Below are 25,241 nucleotides of genomic sequence, written 5' to 3' on the forward strand. Positions count from 1 at the left end.
GTTATTAATCCATCATTTTAAATAAGAATTCGCTAATGGATTTTTAGTGCAACCCATTGGCCGATACAACATTATCTAGGAACTGCTTTAGCATTAGTTTAAGACCAGATTACACAAAGATAACTTCTTCTGATTAAATCATTTGCTCACTGCTTGGTCTTCCCAGTTCAAAGATCGGTGCCCCTGATCCACAAATACAAGTAAATATATTTTTCTTTCTACTCAGTATTCAGCTCTCAGATCAGTGAAATCAATCATTATCTCTTTCCATGGATGAGCTGGAACAGGAAATCCTCCAAATCCAGCATCCAGTGCAGCTTTTAGCTACAAATCTGACATGACTGTATAAAATATTTACAAACACCTTTTAAATAGCTTAAAATATAAATAAATAAATAAAGACTCCACTAATGGTTGATAGTTACTTTGGAGAACCATTTTCCCTTCATGATTTGTCCACAATCCTTTTTCTTCTCTGGTGGCACCTTTATTAGCCCACACTTATTGCTTAGCAGGGACTTTAGTTTTCTGGAGCTCTTCTATGTCCTGCAGATCCAGCTCTCCATGAGGCTTTATAGGCATTTTTCCTTCGGAAGAACCTGCATCTGAGTCATTTGTTGATGTATACTAGTATTTACAACATGTCCTGCAGCAGCTTTTACTATCTGATCAGTTGCAATAAATAAATCAGCTTACTGTATTGCCCCCCCCCCCTTTTGATGTCCTCTGTGCTTAATGATTGGAATGGGCTAGCTCTAAACGGGCATGGTATAGAGCAGGGATCCTCAATCCTGGTCCTCATGGGCTGGTGCCCTCAAGTTTTACAAGTGTCCCTGCTGGAACATCAGGATTGAGTATCACTAGTGTGGTGAGGAAGGCTTCACCTTCCCACACCAATCTGCATGGACCAGGTGTAAGCCATTGAGGCCAATCAAGGGGCCTTATAGATGGGCAGGTGTGCATGCTCTTCAGTCTGTCTCCTGGTTCTACCCTGCTGCATCTTAGCAGCAAGCGTGGTCAGTTCTACCCATTGACAAATTTGTGGGAGTTTGCCAGCTGTGGCTGCTGGGTGAGCTGAACCATCTAATTCTCCAGCATCAGTTGGCCATAAATCTGTTTGTGGGTACGCTGCACTTGCCTTTCAGGCTTACTGGGGAGGTGTGCACCACATGCCATTGCTCCAAGTCCCTTGGACACTGCTGTCTTGTCTGGCTCACAACAACCATTGGAGTGGACCCGCTTCACCCTGGGGAGAGACCTCTCAGAGCGGCTGTGGTTTCTGAAGACTAACCGTTTCTGCCCTCCCATGTCTGGGTGTTGTTGGGCATGGCTGGGACTCATCAGTACGGAGGCAACCTGCCTTCAACATTTTGTATGGTTTGTTTAAGTTTTCATATTTGATTTTGATTTATTTTGTTTTGCTGTTCTGCATGTTTATTTCAGTTGGCAGGTTGCTCTCTTCTGCAGGCCCACCCCTGTGCTCATCTCCAGGCTGTGGACTCGCAGGGTTTTATAGATGGTTTTCATTTAGCTTTTAACCATTTGTTGTATTAAATAAACTTTGTTTTTATTGTGAAACCCACAATCACTGTCCGGGCTTTTATCAAACTTGTGGCCATGTTGGCCGATTGCTAGGGAGTCACCCCTAGCTGGCGTTGTCATACTTGTAGTCCTCTCTTCACTCGCCACACTAGTATAGAGTCAATCACTGGCCTGGGTGTTTCACTGGGGTGCCAGTGGAGGTCACAAGCCCTCTTCTCAATGAGACCCTCAGGGGTCTCTTCAACTACAGCTGCCATTTGATCCAGTTGGACTACAGTAACTGTGTCCATGACAGAAGAGAGTTGTAATGGGATGTGTGATGGCAAGTAGGGTGCAGCTTCAGTTCTCTATTATTTTCAACTACACAGTTGTGTAAGGGCTTGTCTGTAATGGATTCATGACCTTGTGCTGTTAATCAAGGAGGGCCTTTTAAATACTGGTGTGGTGACGTGAATATATGACTTACTGAAAAGTTGCCTTGATCTCGGATTGCGGTGAGCTGACAAGGTGAATGCATTGGAGTCAAAGGCTTTGCGGTACAGCCATATGTGTGATTACTCATGGTGGTGTGGGCAGTTTTTGCACAGCTTTTCCTGTAGCTGCAACATGTCTTGTACAGGTGGGATAACCAACTTCGCCTGTGTCTAACTCAGAGCTGTAGTACAGTACGACCCATCTGTGTGTACTACTACACCTATTCCCCTTTGAATAAAGAACAGTGTTACTATAGCTGTTCTTTTCATTAACATCCAGATGAAAATGCTGTTACTAGTGTGGAGAGAGCATATCACAAATACACACTCCTAGGAGGAGGGAGAGGAGACCCAGTCTGTTTCACAGGAGTTTCAAGATATAAGGTCATATGAGGTGAAACAGGCAGCTTAATCTGGGAGGAGAATGAGTGTGTCAAGAGACCAATTTAGCCATAGAGCGGATCTCAGAGTAAGGGAAGCATGGTGGGGTGTGAGGAGGGAGGAGTGCAGTTACTTCTTGCATCCTTCAATATCTGTACAAGAGAGTGGTCAGTAGAGTCAGTTTTATTTAACTCCAAGAAGCACAAACAGACTGAATAAAACTTTTCTGCATTTTTACATTCATTGTTGCTCTCCTCTTCTATCGTTTACTTGCATTTCTCTTGTCTTTTCTGGCTGTTAGAACTTTCTTATTGAAACAACCCTTCTTCTTCTGTCTGTATGTGACCAAACCCTCCCTGTGCTTCCTTCAGACTTCAGAACTTTCTTTAGCCCTCTTATTAGAGTTAAACTGAGTACCGATCCCAAAGAACTGGGTTTATATTCAAACAATTTATTGGCTGTTTTAGCAGCCATTATGTCATGTGTTATCTGTCGCAGGGAATGATGCAGTTTGATGAGTGGTCTGATTAAGAAACTTCAACACAGGATCTAAATATCTTGTGTGTTTAATATTTGGGGTAATACAGACAGTTTTAATTCATTATGCAATATATCATCCTAAATTAGGATTGTTCCCCTTTATTCCTGTTTCAACACACAATCCCCACAGAAACTGTCTGAGATCTGTTCATGCGGTTATGTCTCCATGTATTTCTTACCTGTCTTTAATTTTAAGTATTCAGTTTCCAATCCATCTTTGTCAGGTAGTGCTAGGGGTAGACTTCATAGAGTTTCTTTGCAGGCATCTGGACCTGGTCGTGGTGATTTATCCCCGTCAGGATGCCCTGTATTTTCTGGTGGTACTTGTTGAGCTCCTCCATGAGGGTGAGAGGTCACCCAGAACCTGTGTTGCACCCCACCACTGTTTTCTTATTGGCTGTGAAACTACCATTTTTGGATGAGCCACTGGCTATATTTATGAAAATTATTGGCTACCTGGAGAATTCTGTCTATTGTGCTGATGATGAATTCATTCCACTCTGAAAAATGTTTTTATTACACCATGTTTTCACTCTGACACAGGTCCACATGGAGCAGAACGGGTTGCATGTGTGAATATAACATAATATAATATAATATAATATAATATAATATAATATATAATTCACGTCTGTGATTGTTCAAACTAACTCAAAATGCAGCACAATCCAGCAAAAACTACTGATTGAGCTCGGAGTATGACAACAGAGTAGGTGACTGTTTAAACATCACAGGTAAGTGTAGTGGAATGGTTGCTTACCTGATTGAATTCAAGTGACCTGATTACATTTGGCCCTTACAATACCTAACTTTCACTAATCATTGTACAGAACTTCATTGGCTGTTGGATCCATTTGTGTTGTAACTGGGATGCATAAAAAAAACCTGCAGGATGGCAGTCCTCGAGGACCTAGTATGGACATCTCCAGGAGAAGAAGACCAAAGCCTCACCTGTACTGCCATCTTCTGGTGTGATAAGTAACAAGTCAGCACAGCCATACTAACTGTGAAGGGTGTAGGGGGTGTAAGCTGTATCTAAAAGTAGAGCTATTAGATATATTTTTCAAATGCTGCGCATTACGCCCATAAAAATGACTGGACTCTCTTAATGACCTGCTGTCCAAAAACCTGGCACGAGCACTGATGTCTGAGAAAAATGAATAGAACACATACACCCTGAACCGGTTGCCAGCCCATCACAGGGCTAACACAGACGGACAAACAACCCTTCAGGCTCCCATTCACTCATAGTGAGAATTTAGGGTAACCAATTACCTCATGTGTTTTTGAACAGTGGGAGGATGTTGAGGTATCTGGAGAGAACCCCAGGGAGAACATGGAAACTTGATACACACCATAACATTAAGCAGGTGTGGAAGGTCACAAGGACCATCACTGGTTGCAGGATAAAGACAACCAGGCAGCGATGGGTGATGCGTATAAGTCTAATAAGTTCAACCTGTTTTACAACAGGTTTGATGCAGCACCCACTGGTCTCCCTTTTCAGTGGATGATGTGTGGAAGGAGTTTCGGTCGGTGTATCCTGGAAAGATATCAGCCCCGGATGGCAAATGTTCACACCTGTTCAATCCTGTGCCAGTCAGCTGGCAGAACCTGTCAAGAGGAGGGTCCCTCTTCTGTGGCAGACGATCATATCTTATTCCAGTACCCACAGTAGGGCAACCAACAAAGAAAAAATTACAGACCAGTAGCACCTACATCTGACATTATGAATAACCTGGAAAGATCACTACTCCTCTGGCTGAGACTTTCTATGACACATGTAGTAGACCTGCTTCAGTTTGCACATCAGGAACACATTGGAGTGGACAATGCCCCCCCTGATTATGCATCATCAGGTCTACACTCATCTGGATGTGTTGAACGGACATGTAGGAATTATGTATTTTGACTTTTTAGTTGCCTTATCGTCACCTTATTGTGGTGGAGGGGTTTGTGCGTCCCGAAGATCCTAGCAGCTATGTTGTCTGGGGCTTTATGCCCCTGGTAGGGTCACCCATGGCAAACAGGTGTCTATGGGAGGGACCAGACCAAGCACGACTCATTGACCCCTATGACGACGACAAACCTGGGCATAAATGCTCCCTTGCCCGGACGCCAGGCCTGGAGGTGGGGTACGAGAGCGAGCGTCTGATGGCCGGGCCTTCGCCCATGGGGCCCGGTCAGGGTCAGCCATGGGCCCCACCTTCCGTGGGGCCCATGGCTGCAGAAGCTGGCTCTAGGGACGGGGAATGCCACCTCTCTGGTGGGGAAGGAGCCTGAGCTTGTTCGCGAGGTTGAGCGGTTCCGGCTAGATATAGTTGGACTTACCTCGACGCATGGCTTGGGCTCTGGAACCAGTACCCTCGAGAGGGGCTGCTCTTTCTTTAACTCTGGAGTTGCTCATGGGTACAGGCGCCGACGGGTGTGGGCATTCTCATCATCCCCCAGCTTGGTGCCTGCACGTTGGGGTTTAACCCAGTGGATGAAAGGGTAGTTTCCCTCCGCCTTCCGGTGGGGGGACGGGTCCAGACTGTTGTCTGTGTTTATAGTTCAGAGTAGCCACCCTTTCTGGAGTCCTTTCTGGAGGGGAGTGATTGGGAGGGCCCCCCTTATTGGACTTCTGTGCTCGTTATGGATTGTCCATAACGAACACCATGTTCCAACATAAGAGTGTCCATAAGTACACCTGGCATCAGGATTCCCTGGGCCAGAGTTCAATGATCGTTTTTGTAGTTGTATCGTCGGACCTGCGGCCACATGCTTTGGACACTCGGGTGAAGAGAGGGGCGGAGCTGTCAATTGATCACCACCTGGTGGTGAGTTGGCTCAGATGGTGGGGGAGGAAGCTGGTCAGATCTGGCAGGCACAAACATGTTGTGAGGTTCTGCTGGGAACGTCTGGCTGAGTCCCCCGTCAGAGAGAGCTTCAACTCCCACCTTCAGCAGAGCTTCAACCATGTCCCGAGTGAGGCAGGGGACATTGAGTCTGAATGGGCTGTGTTCCGTGCCTCTGTTACTGAGGCGGCCAGCCGGATCTGTGTGATATGTTTAAAGCTGCTGGATTTTAATAAACTGATTAACTATTTGAGTTTTTAGTGTAGCCTCAACTCTGCTCACCCTGCCTTTTTAGGAGGACCATTGTGGCTACGAGGGCAGACTTTTATTAAGTTTGCAATTGGATTTGAATCCCCTCAGCCACTGACAAATTTCTGGCGTTGTCGGCAGGATCAGGGTTGAGCAGAGTGGCTGAAAATTGATTTTTTATTTTTTTATACATATATTTTCTTAATTTTTTTATTCTGGGTGTTTTAGTTTAGAAGGATGATGATGCCTGTGTTTCCTGGTGCCCCATGGGTGCCTAAGTTTAGTGGGCCAGAATCAGATCTTAAATATGCAGAATGGCGGGAACAGTTACAGGGACTTGTACAATATGGGGGTTTTACAGAACCTCATAAAGTTGGCATTTTATTGGGAGCACTGACAGGTGTCGCAAAAAGACAAATTTGCGTCATGAATGAAGAGGAGCACAATACTGCTGCCAAAATATTCCTAGCCCTAGATAAAATTTATAAAGAACAGGTTTCAGCATCAACAGTCAGGGCACAGTTTTATGGCTGTGTGCAAAAGCCTGATGAACCTCTGCAGTCTTATGTCCTCAGGCTAAAAGAACTGTTTTGTAGAGGAACAGCGTGGATCATGGCGACCCGAGGTAACGTGCGCAGTAGTGGGACGGGCAAATAATTTGTGCTCTCGTTCACAGTGGTCAGATTGGAAAGCTGAACTCAAACAGGAGGTTATGACAGAGTTGAAGGATCAACTGAAAGACCTGAAGGATGAACTTCTGAAAGAGCTGAAAACGGACACACATACTCATGTAGGTTACACTGCACAGCGTGCACACACCTACAGGCAAGAGGCCTCCAACATGTGGGCAGCTGACGGTAAGCCCATCTGTACGCGTTGCAAACAGGCTGGACACATGGCTTGACACTGTAGGGAACGTAGAGTGTTAACCCAGCAGTTAAACTAGATCCTCCTGCCACTGGGGCCCAGGTGGCAGGGATAAGGCAGCACAATCTTACTGGGCCACCATCGTCCTTAATTGGTAACTGCCCCCATGTTGAAGTGTTGATGAATGGTGTGTTGATGCATGGACCCTTGGACACGGGCTCGCAGACTACCTTGATGCATCGTTGTATGTTCCAAAAGCATTTTCCATACTACACAGTGGAACAATTCCCATCAATGATTAAACTGAAGGCTGCTAATGGCCTAAGCATACCTTGCCTTGGCTATGCTACTATGGACTTTCAGATTGAAGGTCACCAGGTTAATCAACGTGGTGTCTTCATTGTTAGGGATGAGTTTTCGTCTAACCCACTGATTATAGGAATGAATGTCATCGAGGCTTGCTGGAATACTGTTTTCAAAAGTCCAGGGGGAGCAGTGCCATTTTCCTGTCAGAACCCCAAGTCTCAGGGGGTATGGAGGGAAGCCTTCGCAGTGTGTCAGTGGACTGCAGTTGTTGCAGAAGATGGGTTCCTGGGACATGTCTGGCCTGCAAGCCGTAAAGGTATAACCATTACAGCCAGAAGTGAAGTGGTGGTGTGGGGATGCACAAAAGCCAGGGGAGGATGTGAATATTATGGATTAATTGAGGCACTCCCAGAATCTAGTGCCATTAAGGCAGCACATACAATCACTGTGGTAAGACAAGGCAGGGTTCCTGTCTGCATCCGTAATCTAAATGAGTTTCCTGTCCCCATAGGACAATACCAAAAGCTTGGGCAGCTTTTCCAGGTGGATGACAGAAATATCTATGGTGGCCAAGATATTGATCTGTGACTCTGTGAATGGTGTTATGGTGGTGGGTCTAGTGGACATGACGAGTATGGAGCAAGAGCCGGGATTTGACATATTGGAGCTGGCTGATAGACAAGATCTTAGCCAGGAGGAAAGGGGACAACTAACGGCTTTATTGCAGAAATGGAGGAAGGTGTTTTCTAGCCATGAGGAAGACTTTGGGAGGACTGATGTGGTGAGGCACCATATTTCTACAGGTGAGGCAGCCCCTATAAGGCAGCGGTTTAGACCCCTACCACCTCTCCTATACAAAGACATGAGGTCCCTGCTGGCCAATATGCTGCAAAGCGGAATAATCTCGGAGAGTTGTAGCCGTTGGGCAGCCCCTATTGTCATGGTTAAAAAGAAAGATGGAAATTGGCAATTTTGTGTTGATTATCGGAAGCTCAATTCTGTAACCCACAAGGATGCCTTTCCTCTTCCACGGATAGAGGAGACTCTCACCTCCATGACGCAAACCAAATGGTTTTCCACTTTGGATCTGGCCAGTGGGTACTGGCAAGTGGAAGTGGCTCCACAAGACAGGGAGAAAACTGCCTTTACCACACCCTTGGGGCTCTTCGAGTTTCAGTGGATGCCGTTTGGACTGTGTAATGCCCCAGCAACATTCCAACAACTGATGCAGCAGTGTCTAAGTGGGCAAATTTCAGAGTCTGTGTTAGTTTACCTTGATGACATCATTGTGTGCTCCCCAGACTTTACAACCCACATGAACAACCTTGAGGAGGTTCTTGAATGTTTGTGACGGCATGGCTTCAAACTACGACCAGAAAAATGTAATCTTCTCTGCAAGCAGGTGAACGTTTTGGGCCATGTTGTTGATCAGATGGGAATGCGACCGGACCCTGGCGAAGATATCAGCAGTTGTTGACTGGCCTGTTCCCGCGACAGCCAAGGAACTGAAGGCATTTCTAGGCCTGGCCAGGTACTACCGAAGGTTTGTTCCGGAGTTTGCTAAAGTCGCCCGACCACTGAACTCTCTGTTAGTTGGTATACCCCATAATAAACATCTGAGTGCATGTCCTCTAAATTGGTCCGCTGAGGCAAATGTTGCATTTGACACACTAAAACAAAAGCTCACTGAAGCCCCAGTTCTTGCATATGCTGACTTTTCCAAACCTTTTGTGCTCTATACAGATGCCAGTCATCAGGGACTGGGAGCTGTGTTGGCTCAGCTACAGGAAGGTAAGGAACGAGTGATTGCTTATGCCAGATGCAGCTTGCATCCGACTGAAAGGAATGATGCCAATTACAGCTCCTTTAAGTTGGAGTTGCTGGCACTAAAGTGGGCAATCACAGAAAAGTTTAAGGACTACCTTACTGGGGCAAAGTTTGTAGTGTATACGGACAATAACCCTGTTGCCCACCTACAGACCGCCAAATTGGGAGCTGTGGAGCAGTGGTGGGTGGCCCAGCTGGCATCATTTGATTTCGAGGTGAAGTACCGGGCTGGGAGGGAAAACACAAATGCTGATGCACTCTCCAGGTTTCCAGTGGAAGATTTGCCACAGACTGTAAGATGCCCACAGGAGCCAGTTACTTAAGCAACAGTAGTAGGACAAGGATCTGACACCCAGGTGGATAGTATAGACTGGGTGGCTGAACAACAAGCAGACGCCAACCTTCAATCAGTGAGAAGGTTTGTGGAACAAGGCTCCTACCCCACCAAAATGGGGTATGATTTCTCTCGACAGTATCAAGCTGTTAAAGCAATATAGAAGCTCTGCATCCATGAAGGAGTTCTTTGTCGCAAGGTTGTTGATGATGTCACTTGTGAACAACACTTCCAAATTGTGTGTCCCACCTCTAAACACCAGGGAGTGTGGAGGAAATGTCATGAAGCTGCAGCACATGCAGGAACAAACAGGACCCTGACCAAGATAAGATGGCACTTCTACTGGAGCGACATGGAAAAGGAGGTGTGGGGTTTCCAGACAGGGTGTGTTGTGTGCAGCCTACAAATGTTGGGCCTGGAAGGATGTGATATTTTTCCTCAGGTGCATCCTGACTGATTGGCTGCAGCTGTTCCTCGTTCCAGCCTGGCTGATAAAACTGAGGACTGCTCTCTCTCTTGGCCGCCGGTATAATCTGCCCATCATCCTCTCCTTTGGGAGCAGGTTTCTTCTTCGTCAAAAAGAAAGACGGATCCCTACGCCCCTGTATTGACTACAGAGGTCTCAATGCCATCACAAAAAAGAATAAGTACCCTCTTCCATTGCTCAGTTCAGCATTTGAAATCCTAGATGGAGCTCAGATATTCACAAAATTGGACCTTAGGAATGCATACCATCTTGTCCGCATTCGTGATGGAGATGAGTGGAAAACAGCATTCAACACACCTTTGGGGCACTTTGAGTATCTGGTTATGCCCTTTGGGTTAACCAATGCACCAGCAGTTTTTCAGGCTCTAGTGAATGACATTTTGAGGGACTTCCTGAATCGTTTTGTGTTTGTGTACTTGGATGACATTCTCATTTTTTTCCGTACAGAGTCTGAGCATGAAATCCATGTTCACAAGGTTCTACAACGACTCCTTGAAAATAAACTTTTCGTGAAGGGTGAGAAGTGTGAGTTCCATGTGAACATGGTTGGGTTTCTTGGTCATATCATCCAGAAAAGACAGCTTATGGCTGACCCCTCCAAGATTCAGGCAGTTGCTGACTGGCCAACTCCAGAGAATAGGAAACAACTTCAGCGCTTTTCTCAAATTTCTACAGACGCTTCATCAAGAGCTTCAGTAGTATTGCCGCTCCACTTACTAGACTGACTTCAACTAAGGTTCCGTTTTCCTGGAACCCAGAGGCTGAGGAGGCCTTTCAGGTATTGAAGCGCCGTTTTGTCTCTGCCCCCATTCTTGCACAACCTGATCCGGCCCGACAGTTCATCCTTGAGGTGGATGCCTCTGAAGTGGGGGTTGGGGCTGTACTTTCTCAACGGGCGGAATCCGATGGAAAACTCCATCCTTGTGCCTTTTATTCCCGCTGTCTAACTTCAGCTGAACAGAATCACAATGTTGGAAACCGTGAGTTGCTGGCTATAAAACTTGCCTTGGAGGAATGGCGTCATTGGCTGGAGGGGGCAAAACATTCGTTCATAGTGTGGACTGATCACAAAAATCTGTCTTACCTGCAAACAGCTAAGCGTCTAAACTCCCGGCAGGCTCATTGGTCCCTGTTCTTTGACAGATTTGACTTCACAATTTCTTACCGACCTGGGTCTAATATTAAACCCGATGCCTTGTCCCGTTTGCATTCAGCTGTAGAACAAACAACTGAGACCATCTTACCTGCTTCACGGATTGTGGCTGCTCTCACTTGGACCTGGAGACCAAGATCAGGCAGGCTCAACGAGAAGAACCAGATCCTGGAGGGGGACCCCCTGGCAAACTGTTTGTCCCGTCTGTGGTGCGTTCCCAGGTTCTTCAATGGGGGCATTCTTCCCGGCTAACTTGTCATCCTGGCATGAATCGAACTCTCACCTTCCTGCAACGCACTTTCTGGTGGCCCAGTATGGCGGCAGATGTTCGCGCTTTTGTCCGTGCTTGTCCCAACTGCAGCCGCTCCAAAGCATCCCATCAACGTCCTCCTGGACTCCTCAGACCCCTTCCTGTCCCCAGTCGACCATGGTCCCATATTGCCTTAGACTTCATCACTGGGTTACCTGTACCCCTTGGCAAGACTGTTATTCTTACAGTCATTGACCGTTTCTCCAAGGCTGACCATTTAGTTGCTCTGCCCAAACTGCCCACAGCTTCAGAGACTGCTGATCATTTGGTCTATCATGTTTTCCGTCTACATGGTATACCACTGGACATTGTCAGTGACAGGGGACCCCAGTTCACATCTAGGGTTTGGTCAGCTTTTTGCACTGCTCTTGGTGCTTCTGTCAGTCTCTCCTCCGGTCATCATCCCCAAACTAATGGTCAGACTGAACGCTTCAATCAAGAATTAGAGGCGACTATCTGATGTGTGACAGGTGCTAACCAGAGTTCATGGAGCAAGTTCCTACCTTGGATTGAATATGCCCATAACTCTCTCGTCAGCTCTGCCTCTGGCAAATCCCTGTTTGAATGTTCCTTGGGATATCAGCCCCCATTGTTCCCTTCTCAGGAACGTGACTTGTCGGTTCCCTCTGTACAGCATCACCTCAACCGGTGCCGGAGGATTTGGAGGGAGGTGAGGACCGCCTTGCTTAAGTCTGTGGGGAGATCTAAGGACTATGCGGACCGCCGCCGGTCTCCGGCCCCCGCCTACTGCATTGGTGACAAGGTGTGGTTGTCTGCTGCCAATGTTCCCTTACATACTGAGTCGAAGAAGCTCTCTCCCCGTTACATTGGTCTGTTTGACATCATTAAGGTCATCAATCCCACAACGGTGCGTCTCAAGTTGCCCAGGACCATGAGAATTCACCCGACTTTCCATGTCTCTCAACTCAAGCCGGTCTCTACTTCTGCTTTGGCCCCTCCTTCCAGGCCTCCGCCCCCCCCCCCCCCCCCCCCCCCCCCCCGTCTTGTGGATCGGGATCCTGCGTTTTCGGTTCGTCGTCTTTTGAATTCTCATTATCGGGGCCGGGGATTGCAGTTTTTGATGGATTGGGAGGGCTATGGCCCTGAGGAACGGTCCTGGGTTCCGTGGGCTTTTGTTTTGGACCCTTCGTTGATTTCTGCTTTTTTCCGTTCCCATCCTCACAAGCCTGGGGGGCCAGGAGGCCCCCGTTGAGGTGGGGGTACTGTTGGGCCTGGAAAGATGTGATGTTTTTCCTCAGGTGCATCCTGACTGATTGGCTGCAGCTGTTCCTCGTTCCAGCCTGGCTGATAAAACTGAGGACTGCTCTCCAGCCATTGCCAGTTCGTCTGCTTGCCAGTGTCTTCAGCCTGTCCTGCCTTCCAGTCTTCAGCCTGCCCAGCCTGCCTCCTGCCTTCCAGTCTTCAGCCTGCCCAGCCTGCCCCCTGCCTTCCAGTCTTCAGCCTATCAGCCTGCCCCCTGCCTTCCAGTTTTCAGCCAGTCCTTCACTGCCCCAACCAGTGACCAAAATAAAAGAATCGGGTTGAGAAGCATCTGTGTGCCTAACTTCTTGGAGGCGCTTTCCTACACTATTCCTTAACAACAAAAAGGTAAGACTGAACCAAGGGCTCCTCTAAATCCTGTTACTGTGAACTATCCATTAGAGGTGGTAGCTTTGGATTTTCTCTCCCTTAGCAGACCACAGGATAGTTATCAGAACATCTTAGTCATGACAGACATGTTCACCCGTTATGCTTGGGCTGTACCCACCCATGATCAGACTGCCAAAACTACAGTGCGTGCAATTTGGACAGAAATCATTCAAAGTTTTGGTTGCCCTGTTCGGTTCCATTCAGATCAGGGGCCAAATTTTGAGTCAGCTCTTCTGAAAGAACTTTGTGATTTGTATGGCATTGCTAAAAGTAGAACCACCCCCTATCATCCTGCAGGGAATGGGAGGGTAGAGTGATTAAACCAGACCCTACTGTGTATGCTTCAGACTCTTGAGACTGAAAAGCAAAGCAGGTGGGCGGAATACCTACCACAACTGCTTCTGGCTTACAACAATACGGTACACAGCGCAACAGGATTTGCACCTGCATACTTGATGTTTAGTCGACATGTCAGACTCCCCATAGACATGAGCCTGGGTGTCCCAGCACAATGCTCACATGGTGACTTGAGTGACAGGGTTCATGATCATCATCAGAAACTTATCTTTGCATATGGCCTGGCCCATGCTGAGATGTCCAAGAAAGCAGAACAGATGAAAACCCAGTACGATCAGAGGGCTGGTGCTGCCCCGTTGTTGCCTGGGGAACGAGTGTGGGTCAGGTGCCGTAACAGGCAGGGACAGGGTAAGTTGCATAGCTTTTTGGATCCTGTACCTCATGTGATTATGACCCTGGTTGGCGATACAGGACTGGTGTATAAAGTTAGGCCAGAGAAAGGGGGGCAAGGAGAAAGTGTTGCATAGGAACTCTCTTAAGCTGTGTACGGGGGACCCCTGGCAACAAGCGTCTACCCCTCTGCAGTCATACACAGAGGGCCCTAAAGAACTGCCAATGGTTTATTGCATTCCCATGCCGATAGTGCCCATGGAAGGAGAGCAGCTGCATCGCTTGTCCAGGAGGAACTTGGGAGTACCACCATAGCGTTACAGACAATGACTGTTACAGGGACTGCTAACATTTAGCAATGGGGGTATGTGATTGGGCCAAAGATTAGTTTTACATTTGATTTGTTACAGTGCATGCTTGTTTTAGATTGGATTGTTGTGTATTTTAAATTGTGTGCTGCCACCAATCCCTTTTGAGGCCCATCCATCCCGCAGCTAAATAATGAGCAGGAACAGCTGCGTGCACCTGGACATTATTTAAGTGGAGCCACAGCTGTGGTAGTGAGATGGCAGAGAAGAATGGCAGAGGAACAGAGCCGGACGTGCAGCTCACTCGCCAGGAGCGGAGGCAGGATCGGGAAACCGGAAGTGCAGCAGTTCTGAGGTCGTTGGCCTGACTACTCAGCCCTGGGCCGCCGGAAACCTTACGTGGCCCGGGAAAAGCGTGAGTAAGACTAATCAGACCTAGAACTGGAGGCTGGTTGCGGAGCCAGGTGGGAGGAGTGAGGAAGCTCTTTGTACGGTGGACTGCCGCATCTGTTCTTTTCTGCAGGCTGGCTGGGAGTGCGGCAGCGCGGCGAGGGAGAGAGACGACGAAGCCACCTAAACGCCGTGTTGCACAGCAGAGGACTCCACGAGGACATATGTTTAAAGCTGCTGGATTTTAATAAACTGATTAACTATTTGAGTTTTTAGTGTGGCCTTAACTCTGCTCACCCTGCCTTTTTAGGAGGACCATTGTGGCTATGAGGGCAGACTTTTATTAAGCTTGCAATTGTATTTGAATCCCCTCAGCCACTGACAAGTACTTTTTTTCCCCGTCTTAAACAGCGGGATGACTTTGGCTATCTTTTTATTTGGAAATTGACCTGTTTGTAAGGACAAGTTGAATATGTAAGTAAGTGGTTTTGAGATTGTGTCAAAGTGGAGAACTATTTATCAGAAAAACCTTGCCCTTATGTTTTGGTTTTATTGTTTTTATGCATGATCTTGTGTTGGATTTGATTTTGTGGGCGAGGGGACTGATTAACAATTAGCCACAGCTGGCATGCCTCATCCCTGCCAGAGGATTGGCAGAGGATTGCATAAAAGGGAGCAGCTGTGGGAGACTGAAGCTCAGACTGGCACAGATGCTGGCAACAGCAATGAGGAGGGACAGCATGTGCGACTGTGACTGCTCACGGAGCATGAAAAGAGCATTGAGACACTGCGTCAGATTTGAAGCAAGGATCACCAGCCTGCAGAGAACCGAATGCTAACAAACAGCTAAGTCAAAGGAAGGTCAACACTCTTAGCTGTTGTGTGTGGGTGGGCTGGATCCCCATACGGAAGTGTCTTTGCCCTCCTTGTATGTGTCTTCCCTGGCAGTGGCGTGGCTGAATCCAAGGCGGGCAGTGGCGCAAACAGCAGACTGCATCCAGGAGGACACGCCCCATGCTGGCTGCAATTGATTTTCGCCCCCCTGCAGGTGACTGGACTACCCAAGGCTGACCCACTTCCCTGACCTTGTGTGGGACAATTTTTAAATGATCGTCTTAAAGAAAAGACTTTTTTTTCCCCTGACACTTGTCTGGAAACCCGTTCCTTAGTAGTGGGAAGTTGTCTGGAATCACAAGAACTATGTGACAATTGCATCAATGGCATATTTCACCATTTTCATATCTATATCATGATAATCAGTATGTTTTGTTTTTACACGTACTGACTATATCAATGACCTCCTTTTCATCAACAGGCATTAAAAACATTGTGTTGATTGCTTTCTGTCAAATAGTTAATAATTGTGGGTGGAACTTGGAATTGTATGTAAAACTATTTACAATTTCATATTTGTTACTGATGGTATTTCCATTTTCTTAAACACTGGGTAATTTCTCTGGGATTTATTTGTAATTTATTTAATATCTTCCATTTACTGTCAAAATTATATTTGCTGCTCTTAATCTTTTGTACAATTCTTCATATTAACTTTTTTGTAACATTTGTAACTTATTTGTAACATTTTTTTAATTTCATTTTCTGCATCTTTGGTTCTGCATTTTATGTACTCTCTGTATAATACGTTTTTCTTTTTGCAAGCATTGTGCAATCCCTTTGACATCCACTGATTATCTTTATACTTTTTCTTCCCACTGTAGCATATAATAGGGACATTTTTTTCATATAGGAATTTAAATATTCTTAAACTCATATGCTCTATCGGTATTTTTTGTAATATTTCCCAATCTTGTGCCAATAAATGATTTTTAAATGATTTGAAGACAACAAGGAATTAAATACAAAGTGTGCTACACCATGTTTGCAGTTACATGGACTCAGTTCACCACACCACAGAGCCAGAATGGTGTTGCAGCAGTGTGACGATGAATTTGGGCTTTGAAACTTTTTCAAGCTTCAGGGTTTCTAAACTCTTGCAAACACGCACATTGCAGTTATCAGATCTCATAACAGGGTTTGAAATATTTTTTGCAAACTGTGAGGGGACAACAATGCTATATTTGAAACTTTGAAAATGTCTATTTGAGAACCGCAAGTGTGCAACAAGAGGTTTGAAGATTTGAAAATGTGAGAATGAAACTCTGTAATATGCATGTTATGCTTATGAACATTTACAAATACAAATTATGATTGCAGAGGTTCAAACTATTTTCAGACTTTCAAAATACTTTTTAAAGTTTAGAAACTTCAGACTTCCAAAACTTTATTTCACTCTTTTATATTTGAAAAACAGACTTTCAAGTCTCAATGTTTTCTTTCATTTTCAGATTATGGTAGGATATAATCACATACAAATTTTCAATGTACATCTCAAAATCCATAAAAGTAAAGGTTGCAACTGCAGTTTTGCTAATGAGAATACATTACAAAGAAAAAACTTTCATACAGAAAGAACTGAGAACCATGTTATGATTGGCGGAGCATTGTGTCCATTGTTTATGCATATAATACTGTATTTACATGCTTTGACACATTCTCTAAGATAATCTGAATGTAAATTTTATTCAACTGAGTATAAAAAAGGCCAAAATAAATCTAAAGGAATCTACTTAAGTGGACATGAATTGACTTTGTTTTGTTTTTAATGTTATCCCAGATTGAACTAATTAAACACCCCTTTAAACACATATGCAGAAGATGTGTGCTAAACAAAAAAGCAAGAAAGAAAAAATAAGAGAAATTTATTTCCCTCCAACCCTGTGAGGTCTTGCATTTGCAACAGGCTTAAAGTTTACCTAAAGCGAAACTATACCATAATTTACAAGGAAATGAAAGCAATAGTGGATCTTTAGGAAGTTTAAAAAAATGAGAGGGGGACACAAAGCAAACATGTCAGACTCAGCGCATCTTAGATAATATTTGAAATAGTGAAGGTCAAAAGAGAAATTTAGGGGAACAGAAAGTCATTTAAGAACCACATTTCAGAGGGACTGCTGTCTGTTATAACACATGCAAAAGCTACAAAAAAACCCACAAATGTCACAATGCAAGTCTTGAAATATAATAAAATATTGGACATGTTTTAAGTTTACTGCATATTATTTAGGCTGAATAGACTTAATAAATTTTTCCTAACATGATTTTGACAACTTTAAATAAACAGTTGTTTTATATAGGTTTTTGGTATGACATTTCAAATGACAAGGGGTTTCAAAAAACTGTAAAATCTCCATTCTGTGCCACTGCGTTATTAAACTAGATCTACGCATGGATATTTTAATTTTCATTTTACTGCGTTGATTGTTTTTTTCAATAATGTCCTGTCAGGCATTGTAACATGCAGAATGATGGCTTTGTGCAAAACTGTGCCAGAAAAATTTACTGTACCAAGAGGAACCTGCAAACCCCTCAGTTTCAGATCTGTTCTGCACAAACCATTGGTTTCATTTCTCTGTGTAGCCAGAAAGGCTGAAAAGCAGGGGCTTCAACAAAGAGGGTTAAGTAACAACTGAAGAAAAAAAAAAAAAAAAAAAAGTCGGTCTAAAACAAAACTGTGCTGTCATTTCCAAGAAAATGAAAGCAAAGGACAATCTTTGTTGCGACAGAATCTAACATATAACTGCATGTTGCCAAAATATTCAACACAGTTCCCCAAATGCTTATAGAGTGTTGTTAAAAAGAAAAATAGAAATTAAGAAAAAAATCTATAACAAAAAAAGAGATGGGTACACCCCTGTATGCTAACTATACAGTAATGTTATATCCTTTTGCACCAAGGGACAACATAGTGCAAATGACAACCCTGTTAAATTATACATCAATTAAAACAAAACAAAGAAAAACTTAATAATGTAAAGAACAAAACAAGTTGCTTAGGAATCTACTTAAGTGGACATGAATTGACTTTGTTTTATTTTTAATGTTATCCCAGATTGAACTAATTAAACACCCCTTTAAACACATATGCAGGAGATGTGTGCTAAACAAAAAAGCAAGAAAGAAAAAATAAGAGAAATTTATTTCCCTCCAACCCTGTGAGGTCTTGCATTTGCAACAGGCTTAAAGTTGACCTAAAGCGAAACTATACCATAATTTACAAGAAAATGAAAGCAATAGCGGATCTTTGCTGCTGTAGGATTCATCATGCATGTTCGGTCATGTCAACAAATTTAATAGTGGTGGTTAATCATGTGAAGCTAACTTCTTCATGTTTTTTTTTTTTTTTTTTATTTCTATTTCATGACAAAAGCCTTGTTTCTTAAAATGGTATTTAAAATGGTACAGATAATAGACTACAAAAAGCACTCAGACAGTGAAAACCTCCAACAAGGCCTTTAAAAGGTTCCTGGATCCAATAATTATCTTTTTTACAATTCTTCATATTAACTTTTTTGTAACTTATTTTTACATTTGTAACTTATTTTTTTATTTCATTTTCTGCATCTTTGGTTCTGCATTGTATGTACTCTCTGTATAATACGTTTTTCTTTTTACAAGCATTGTGTAATCCCTTTGACATCCACTGATGATCTTTATACTTTTGCTTCCTACTGTAGCATATAATATGGAAATCTTTTATCATATAGGAATTTAAATATTCTTAAACTCATCATATGCTCTATCGGTATTTGACACATTCTCTAAGATAATCTGAATGTAAATTTTATTCAAGTGAGTATAAAAAAAAGGCCAAAATAAAAATTCTAAAGGGAGACTGATAAAGTAAAAGTTTATTTAATTTTTCATCAATAACGTTAAAACATTTCTGTGTACAAAAGAAAACATTTAGTTGCTAAAAGCACTGAACAACAAATTTCCATCAGTATTTATTGATTTTAACTGAAAACACACAAACGCACACTTGCAAAGAATAACCACAAGAAGCAAATAACTTTTTGGCTTTCCATAGCATTACACCTGACTAAAATGTTTTTACTTTTGTCACATGCGTCTTTTGAAGGGTTGTTAACTCTTTAATTACACAAAGATGAAATAAACTGGGCATTATACTGCTGTTTAAACAGCTAAGAAACCAAGACTAAAGAAATAAGTGGCACCACCAACAGCAGCAGGCCAGCACTTGCACTGCTGGCACTGTTGCAGAAGTCCCCCTGGCAGCAGTCCACTGCTCCAATGAGTCCTGAAAGTTGTGGATTTGACGCTGCTGTGCACATCAGTTTGGAGGCACAGCCCTTCACTGTCATCTTTTTTCCTTCTACAGTCACTGAGAGAATGAAAATATTGTTATAACTTATTATTCACTGTTTAAAATTCGAAATACTTAACATTGTTCAGAGCAGAGAGTGTTGTGGAGAACAGATTAAGAGGCAGGTCACTTACATGTTGTTTTGATGCAGTGGTCCTCGCTTCCTTCACAGTTTAAAGTGTTATCGCATGTTTCTCCTACACAGCCGAAGCACTTTTTGCCATTTGGTAAGGACTGGATGGCATCTGCAACATAAAACATCAATTACCCAATTTACAAGTATTTTTCCCTAACATGTGATTTAACTGTTTAAAAACCTAAAAATCTAATGACTTGTAAAAAATAATCCTAAAGGTTTTTATCAACACAAATTCAAAACTTGCAACTTAAGACATCTATAACCTTAATTATTTGAAGTGTGATACAACTTTTACTCTGTACCATCCTTTCTGATGCAATGTGTCATGATATGAAAAAGATGTATTATTCACTTTTATGATTTATTCTGAAGCTTTACTTCAGAGTCAGACTTAACAAATTCTTAGTTTTAGCTATGTTTTTTCTCACTCTGATATTACTGCATTCACATTGCATGTCGTATAAAATTCAGCACTCTAGTTTAATTGCACAACTAGAAATGGTTAAGGATGGAAATTACCAGGGGCAGGTTGGGTGTTGCACCGGTCAGAGTTGCAGCACTTGCTGGTTATCATGGTTTTAGCATTTCCAAAGTTGATTGAACCCTCAATACAATCTTGAGCCAAGGCACAGGTTTTGGCTTGAATATCTGAAGTTTTAAAATCACCTGCAACCAAAACAACAATTATGGACTGAGTCAGTACCAAGAAGGAGATAAATGACCATGGCACAATATTCCAAACCATACCTATATATGTTAGAACTCTGACTGCTCCACACTGATGATCTGCTGTGGGGCATTCTTTGGTTGTATCAGAGCAACTTCCATAGACTCCCGGTACACACTCATAACATGTGAGAGTGCTGGCTGATAAAACAATAAGCATAAAGAGCATTTACTGTCAACAACGTAAAACAATACTGTGTCATTCCATTATTTCTAAAGTAAATTAAGGGAACTATGAAGTAAGGCATTGCTTAATTTCTAAATAAAATGCAATACTGACCATATTTAAAACCCAAGTAAACAGATAATTCACCAGATTTTTTTCGTGATAAGAGAAAAAGAAAAACGAAGCAGTAAAAAAAGAGTAGAGAACTTGCCTTTTGGGAGAAGCCAAATCCCAATGACCAAAGTAAGGAGATGCATTGTGTGTTTGGGACACAAGTAGGTTTTATTTCAGTCTGTTCTGGCTTTATAGGTCCAAAGAGGCTCCTCCCTCCTGCACCAGTGACTGTTAACCCACCTTCAATAAGTCTTAAATTAACATCAAACTATATTTACTGTTTTTTTTTACAATTCAACTTTAAATTAATTTTTAACCCTCTATGCATCAGGAATTCCAAACTATTCTCTATGCGAATTGTTTTCATATGCAACTAAATGGTGATGTTTCCTTTGGTGTAGGTTAAGTTGTCCATCTACTTCTTTAGGAAGTTTAAAAAAATGAGAGGGGGACACAAAGCAAACATGTCAGACTCAGCGCGTCTTAGATAATATTTGAAATAGTGAAGGTCAAAAGAGAAATTTAGGGGAACAGAAAGTCGTTTAAGAACCACATTTCAGAGGGACTGCTGTCTGTTATAACACATGCAAAAGCCACAAAAAAAACCCACAAATGTCACAATGCAAGTCTTGAAATATAATAAAATATTGGACATGTTTTAAGTTTACTGCATATTATTTAGGCTGAATAGACTTAATAAATTTTTCCTAACATGATTTTGACAACTTTAAATAAACAGTTGTTTTATATAAGTTTTTGGTATGACATTTCAAATGACAAGGGGTTTCAAAAAACTGTAAAATCTCCATTCTGTGCCACTGCGTTATTAAACTAGATCTACGCATGGATATTTTAATTTTCATTTTACTGCGTTGATTGTTTTTTTCAATAATGTCCTGTCAGGCATTGTAACATGCAGAATGATGGCTTTGTGCAAAACTGTGCCAGAAAAATTTACTGTACCAAGAGGAACCTGCAAACCCCTCAGTTTCAGATCTGTTCTGCACAAACCATTGGTTTCATTTCTCTGTGTAGCCAGAAAGGCTGAAAAGCAGGGGCTTCAACAAAGAGGGTTAAGTAACAACTGAAGAAAAAAAAAAAAAAAAAAAAAAGTCGGTCTAAAACAAAACTGTGCTGTCATTTCCAAGAAAATGAAAGCAAAGGACAATCTTTGTTGCGACAGAATCTAACATATAACTGCATGTTGCCAAAATATTCAACACAGTTCCCCAAATGCTTATAGAGTGTTGTTAAAAAGAAAAATAGAAATTAAGAAAAGAATCTATAACAAAAAAAGAGATGGGTACACCCCTGTATGCTAACTATACAGTAATGTTATATCCTTTTGCACCAAGGGACAACATAGTGCAAATGACAACCCTGTTAAATTATACATCAATTAAAACAAAACAAAGAAAAACTTAATAATGTAAAGAACAAAACAAGTTGCTTAGGAATCTACTTAAGTGGACATGAATTGACTTTGTTTTATTTTTAATGTTATCCCAGATTGAACTAATTAAACACCCCTTTAAACACATATGCAGGAGATGTGTGCTAAACAAAAAAGCAAGAAAGAAAAAATAAGAGAAATTTATTTCCCTCCAACCCTGTGAGGTCTTGCATTTGCAACAGGCTTAAAGTTGACCTAAAGCGAAACTATACCATAATTTACAAGGAAATGAAAGCAATAGTGGATCTTTGCTGCTGTAGGATTCATCATGTTATTGCATGTTCGGCTCGTGTCAACAAATTTAATAGTGGTGGTTCATCATGTGAAGCTAACTTCTTCGTGTTTCTTTTTTTTTTTATTATTATTTCTGTTTCATGACAAAAGCCTTGTTTTTTTAAAATGGTATTTACAGATAATAGACTAGAAAAGCACTCAGAGAGTGAAAACCTCCAACAAGGCCTTTAAAAAGTTCCTGGATCCAAACGGTGATTCAGAACCACGAAAATGAAATCCGTTCTTTCCTTTTCACCTTTCCAAAAAGTCCCTAAAATTTAATAAAATCCGTCCATAACTGTTTGAGTTATCTTGAACACAAAAAACAGACAAACAGATAAACGCCCGGGTAAAACATAATCTCCTTAATGGAGGTAAAAATAATTTTTTTAAAAAAAGCTCAATTTTTATTTAAAAAAAATTTGCAACACAGTTTTACAAATCTTCAGCCACAGACAACTAATAAGAGCTTGCAAAAGAAAAAGAAAATGCTATATCTCTCACAAGTCTGCTTTTTATTTATTTTTTCTTATTACTACCGTCATCACCCTGCACCTGTCTATAGGCATGACGTTTCCTTAAACCAGGGGTAGGCAAACTTTCTGGCTTGTAGCAGCAGAAGACTGAATTACTACATGTAATTTGACAGTCTGAAATACACCAGCATTTTCTAGTTTCACTTCAAACCTCCTGTTTTTCAGCAAAACACTTGTCTTCCACATTATCTATGTATCAGAAATAAAACACTTCTGCATAGAACAGCGGTTCAACTAGGGTGCTAGCAGAGCAGGCGGCTGTATTCAGAGAGGGCCGAAGACTTTTTCACACCATCCCAGATACGAGCTGCGTAGTGAAACCTGCAAAAACAGAAATGACTTGCAGTATTATGGGGTTGAAATATCCTGCTCAACCAAATTAAAGGCCAGCAGAATAAAAAGGTTTTGAGCAGTGTTGTACATATTAGAGGCCACAAATCAACTTCTGTTTTTTATTCCAATATGTAACCCAGCGTGAGGTGTAGTTTACTTTTAGTTAGCTTTAAAATATGTACTGGTTGACTAGTAATAGTTGCTCAACACAGTTTCCCAGAGAGTCTTGTTTTGTTTTACATCCATTGTGAAATTTATGTGCAGCCAGATATTTCTTCACTGCAACATCAGGTTCAGACTAGTTGAAGCAACACATGAATCAAAACTGTTCCCTAACTGAGGAGCAGTTGAAGGTGATAGACTAACTCTGGGGGAAACTAAGCTTATGGTTTTTCCTCTTAAATGGAAAATTCCCAAGTTAGTATGAGAAGTTTAACCAGTTTTTCTCAGTGAGGATGGTGTGTGACAGCTGACAGCGCGGCATGGCAAGTATTTGGCTGCGCAGTTTCGAGACCATTAGTGGAGAAGGAGGGATGTCCCCTGTACCCCGGAAGAAGAGAGAAGAGTGGGTACGTTCCTGACCCGAAACAATGCAAAAGGGTTAATTTTAACCTTATATAATAGACAAGAGGTTGTGCTTCATCAATAAGTTCTGAACAACCTGCTTTGTTTAGATTATCGTCGCCGTCACCATCTTGGACAGGAAGCAGGAACATGTTGACCTCAGTGACCAGATAATCCTGCCCCAGGCCTGGGAAGACGTTGCAGTCCAGCATGGACAGAGTACCTGTGCAGTAAAAATGAGATTTTGGGATGATGCCTCAGGGCCTAATTGCCATAGTGCTTTGCATCGTGTTGGGTTAAGTACATCGTCACTGGGATTGCTCGATCTTTGGTTTTTCCAACACTGATTTCCAGCAAATAATTTCAAAGCCTCTGTAAAATATCCTTTTCTTACCCCTCAATATTTTTAGGTTCATTTCATCTTTGTTATTCTTTATATTTTTATTTGAATCTCAGTGTTTTCCTCATTGGGATCCTTCATGACTGGGGCTTTGTCTGCTCGGTCTGCAGAGTTACCGATGCGGTGACCACCCTTGTCAGGATGGTTGTTGGGTTACTGCCCTTGTTACGATGTGGGAACTGGCCAGCCATGATTGGGATTCTTCCTGCGTTGGTGGCCTTTGTGATCAAAGATGAGGTGGCTCTCAATGTGGGCGGATCCCCAAAACATTGCTTCCTTTCTACATGCATCAAGCCTGATAAATTAAACTAGAGTTTGTTTGTTTGTGTCAAATGGAATTGTGTGTGTGTGTGTGTGTGTGGTGGGGGGGGGGATATTATATGTGCTTTTAACTTTGTTACTTTACTTGCCAAGGCATGTGAGGGCTAGTTTTTAACTTTTTAATTTGAAATTGAAATTATTTTAATTTGATATTTACTCACTGCTGTTATTATGTACAGCTCTTCATACCAAATTAAGTTTATTTGATTATGGTAAGGCAATCATCATATTTTTGTGAATATATAATAACACTGTTTTGACTTTTTAAATCGGGCCAAAGATAACTTTTATTCACACAATCTCCATTAAAAGACTGAGTTAGCCAAATCATGCTACAGAAACAACCAGCGCACAGGAAACATTCCTCTATTGTTTATAAAAAAAAAATACATCATATCTATTTTGAGTTTTAACATCTTTTAAAAACAGGCTCACATTCTAAGATAAATCTATGCATAAGTGCTTGTGAATTATGAACCTCTTATTACTTCAACTCAGTTTTACATTGCACGTAATTTGCCTTTAAAAACATATTGTAATTTGAAGAAAATACTTTTGTACCTTTGTATTTGAGGTGAGAATGAGCCATTAGTTTATCCACCACCATGTGCATGTTCTTCAGATTTCTTGGACAGAAATCTTCCCGCCTGG

The 25,241-nt window shown here is 42.4% G+C and overlaps 2 protein-coding genes across 2 annotated transcripts in view; both read right to left on the reverse strand.

Moving 5' to 3' along the window:
* Positions 1-19,279: 19,279 nt before the first annotated feature.
* LOC306755860 (urokinase plasminogen activator surface receptor-like) lies at positions 19,280-21,364 on the reverse strand. Its single transcript, XM_079240417.1, has 4 exons — positions 20,452-21,364; positions 20,224-20,370; positions 19,700-19,810; positions 19,280-19,583 (listed from the first exon to the last, which is right to left on the reverse strand). Exons 1-4 carry the CDS (start codon positions 20,597-20,599, stop codon positions 19,384-19,386), a joined length of 606 nt encoding a protein of 201 aa, XP_079096543.1. The 5' UTR covers positions 20,600-21,364; the 3' UTR covers positions 19,280-19,383.
* A 1,417-nt stretch (positions 21,365-22,781) lies between these two features.
* smg9 (SMG9 nonsense mediated mRNA decay factor) overlaps positions 22,782-25,241 on the reverse strand; it is a 5,080-nt gene continuing 2,620 nt past the window's right edge. Inside the window, 4 exon segments of the mRNA XM_079241124.1 lie at positions 22,782-23,293; positions 23,743-23,822; positions 23,824-24,092; positions 25,152-25,237. Of these exon segments, the coding sequence (XP_079097250.1) occupies positions 23,215-23,293; positions 23,743-23,822; positions 23,824-24,092; positions 25,152-25,237 (514 nt within the window). The 3' untranslated portion in view covers positions 22,782-23,214.

Source organism: Telmatherina bonti (assembly GCF_933228915.1).
Source record: "Telmatherina bonti genome assembly, chromosome: 5".
NCBI classification, from domain to species: domain Eukaryota; kingdom Metazoa; phylum Chordata; class Actinopteri; order Atheriniformes; family Telmatherinidae; genus Telmatherina; species Telmatherina bonti.